We start from the raw sequence: 2,912 nt of genomic DNA, 5'->3' as shown, positions 1-2,912 counted from the left end.
ATTTTTCCTGCATTCTGATTGGCTGTTCCATCACCACAGTCCCCCTTCCGCCCATTCCTGTCCTCTGCTAAGGGAACACTTCTGATTGGTGGAGAATCGAAAGCAGCCCCGGGAGCCCAAGCAGGACCACCCCCTCCCATTTCTCCAGTGTGGAAAAAAAGTTTAGGGCTTTGAAACCACAACACATGTAAAGAAGAAGCATGCAAACCCCCCCCCCCCCGATGTTGTGATAAAATAATAAAATCTGTCAAAAAGGGAGCAAAGCTGTATTCCCATTCACATCCAAAGGTGTACAACTGCCTAGTTATGTGCTCTGAGCACAGTGGCGGAGCGGCAAGGGGACAGGGGGGTGCGTCGCACACTGGATGCATACCTGGGGGGTGGAAAATCGCCCCCGGCCCCTCCCCCTTTTCCTTGTGACCCCCGTGTAGCCCCCACCCCACCCCTTCTTACATTTACCTTAGTTCTTTTTCTAGGACTTTTTCAAGCTGAAAAAAGCAGCCTATTTAAAGTTCAGGCTCAAAAACGGTCTGAGGAACTACAGTTCCCAGGAGAACTTGGGGCTCACAAAGTCTCCTGGGAAGTATAGTTCCTCAGGGAGTTTTTAGCCTGAACTTTAAATAGGCCGCTTTTTCAGCCTGAAAAAAGTACTAGAAAAAGAAAAGGAACTAAGGTGAGGGGGGAGGGGGGAGGAAAAAACACTGCGCACCGGGCACAGTTTGGCCCAGCTACACCTCTGTCTGAGCACCCCAAAAAAATTAAAAGAAAAGGAACATTGTGAATCTGCTGCTGTTTGGGTGAAATGGTGCTCACAGTCACTGATTAGCTCCCAATGACAGGACAAGGGAGAAAACGACGTATTTGGGGGATGTTTCTGAAATGGCGGGCTATCACACCGATTGGCAGCTCAGCAGAAACAAAAGTGACATGACGTAAAGTGGGAGAACAGGGGGCGAGGTGGGGAAAATAAAGCGGTTGGGCGCGCAATGCTGTTCTTTCAGTAGCGAGTTCAGCCTGGAATTTTTCAAAAACATCATGATTTGGTCATTTTTTTGGGGGGGGGAAACCTGGGTTGAGGGAAATATAACAGGTCAATCCCACTTTGGGGAGGGACCCATGCGAAGTACTTCCCCAAACGGGGAAATTCCCCTTTGTTATATTTCTACCATGCAGAATCCCCCCTTGAGCCAGTCACACACTCTCAGCTTCAACCCAGGGGCTGGTGAAAGTCATAGTCCATGAACCTCTGGAGGACCAGAGTGTGACACCCCTATCCTATGGGTTTGCCATGAGTCACCTGATGGCGTGCGCACACGCACGCACCCTGGCCGATAGACCTCTCCATTAGGTTCCTGCTTCTCTAATTATGCTACCAGCAATTGTCAGCGGGTGCTTATGACTTCACCGTCATTGAGTTTTACACAGCTATTGCAAGAAGAAGAATAGATCCTTGGAGATGATGTTATAATTCATCATCATCAACCTTTTTATTGGCATAAGTTTAAAATACAACAGGGAGGTTGAGGAGAATCAAGTTAAAATAAGTAGGTTCGGACATTTCCAGCAGTTAAAACAATAAATAAATAAATAAACTAAAATCTGTGGCGAATCTGCTGTGCCAGCGCCAGGAATTTGGCAACGTCTAGGGATCTCTGAGGAGACTGATCACAAAGCAGAAAGAAGGATTTAACCTTGTCTGGTGAGTTGGCATAGTTCTCAGTGTATGGGTCTATATATTGTCTTCTAGATGAAGTATATAGTTCGCAATCTAGGAGGATGTGCTCGATTGTTTCGATGGCTTTTTGTGAGCAGGGACACGTTCTTTGTTGGTATGGGATCTGGAGAAATCTGCCGCTCAGGACTGCTGAAGGTAGGGCATTCAGTCGGGCTAGCATTAGGGTACGTCGGAGATATGGTGAAGATATATTGTAAAAGTACCTTGGTAGCCCTTTACTGAAGGGAAGAGGGTGGGAGCCCTCCGGTAAAATGCCCTTCATGTATTGAGTAGAAAGCAATTGATTTTCAATGTCAAGTAGCCTTAGCGACAGAAGTTTGACTATTTGCGCTTCGTCCATGTTTATGAAGAAGTCTAAAGCGAAGCCTAACGAATTAATTTTTTTCTTGATCAGAAGACTCCAAGTGGAGAGGTAGGAATCCGTTGTGTTATCCGTATATGTTATAATTATTTTCCCAAGATTTTTGGCTAATGGATATCTGATGAAGGGAGCTTTGACTCTTGAAAACTTGAATCTCATAAATCCTGTTGCTCTCGACGCTGCTGTCAGACTCAAATCTAGCCGTTCTGCTGCACACCCACATGGGCTTCCCTCTGAAATTATTTCCCCAAATATAACACTTTCGGGGTGTTCTAAAAAAGTTCAGGGTACAATATACCTTGACAGGGGATGCAGTTTCTTTAGCAAAAGGAAATATATATTTTGTGCTGGAAATAATTGTATTAGCAGTAGGGTTGGCGGTTCGGCCCCTCCCCGAACGGCAATTCTGCCGAGATCAGCCAGTTCGGGGAGGGGCGGAGGGCCAAGAAGCCGAGCCCACCTCCTCTGCACTAGGCGAGATCCGAACGCTACTCGTTCGGATTGGCCCCTTCCCCCAAGCTGCGGCTTCTCCGAGCCAGCTGGGGGAAAATACCTTGCAGCCCCGCTCTGAGCCTGCAAAAGGGCAGCTGGCGCCTGGCAGCCTCCACACTTTGCCTCCATGCTTTCTTCCAATTGGAAGGATTGGCGGCAGCCGGAGCGCGCGCGGGCGGGCGGGCGGGCGGGCGGGCGGGGGGAGGAAACAGAGAAGCCACCCACCCATCCCGGCAGTGGCGCCAAACTGCCTGCAACCTCTCTTACCCCACCGCTTCCTTCCATCTGGAAGGATCCCAGAGCGGGGGGGGGGGGGGGGGGGGA

At 49.0% G+C, this 2,912-nt stretch overlaps 1 protein-coding gene across 1 annotated transcript in view; it reads right to left on the bottom strand.

Annotated features, from left to right (window-relative positions):
• Nucleotides 1–890: 890 nt before the first annotated feature.
• The window catches only part of LOC125427920 (polypeptide N-acetylgalactosaminyltransferase 6-like), a 5,541-nt gene continuing 3,519 nt past the window's right edge, over nt 891–2,912 (bottom strand). Inside the window, exon 2 of the mRNA XM_048487487.1 lies at nt 891–1,014. Within this exon, the coding sequence (XP_048343444.1) occupies nt 891–1,014 (124 nt within the window). The remainder of the gene's footprint in view (nt 1,015–2,912) is intronic.

Source organism: Sphaerodactylus townsendi, linkage group LG03, assembly GCF_021028975.2.
Source record: "Sphaerodactylus townsendi isolate TG3544 linkage group LG03, MPM_Stown_v2.3, whole genome shotgun sequence".
Taxonomy (NCBI): domain Eukaryota; kingdom Metazoa; phylum Chordata; class Lepidosauria; order Squamata; family Sphaerodactylidae; genus Sphaerodactylus; species Sphaerodactylus townsendi.
The sequence above is the reverse complement of the archived record's forward strand: the minus strand, read 5'-3'. Positions and strand labels throughout refer to the sequence as shown.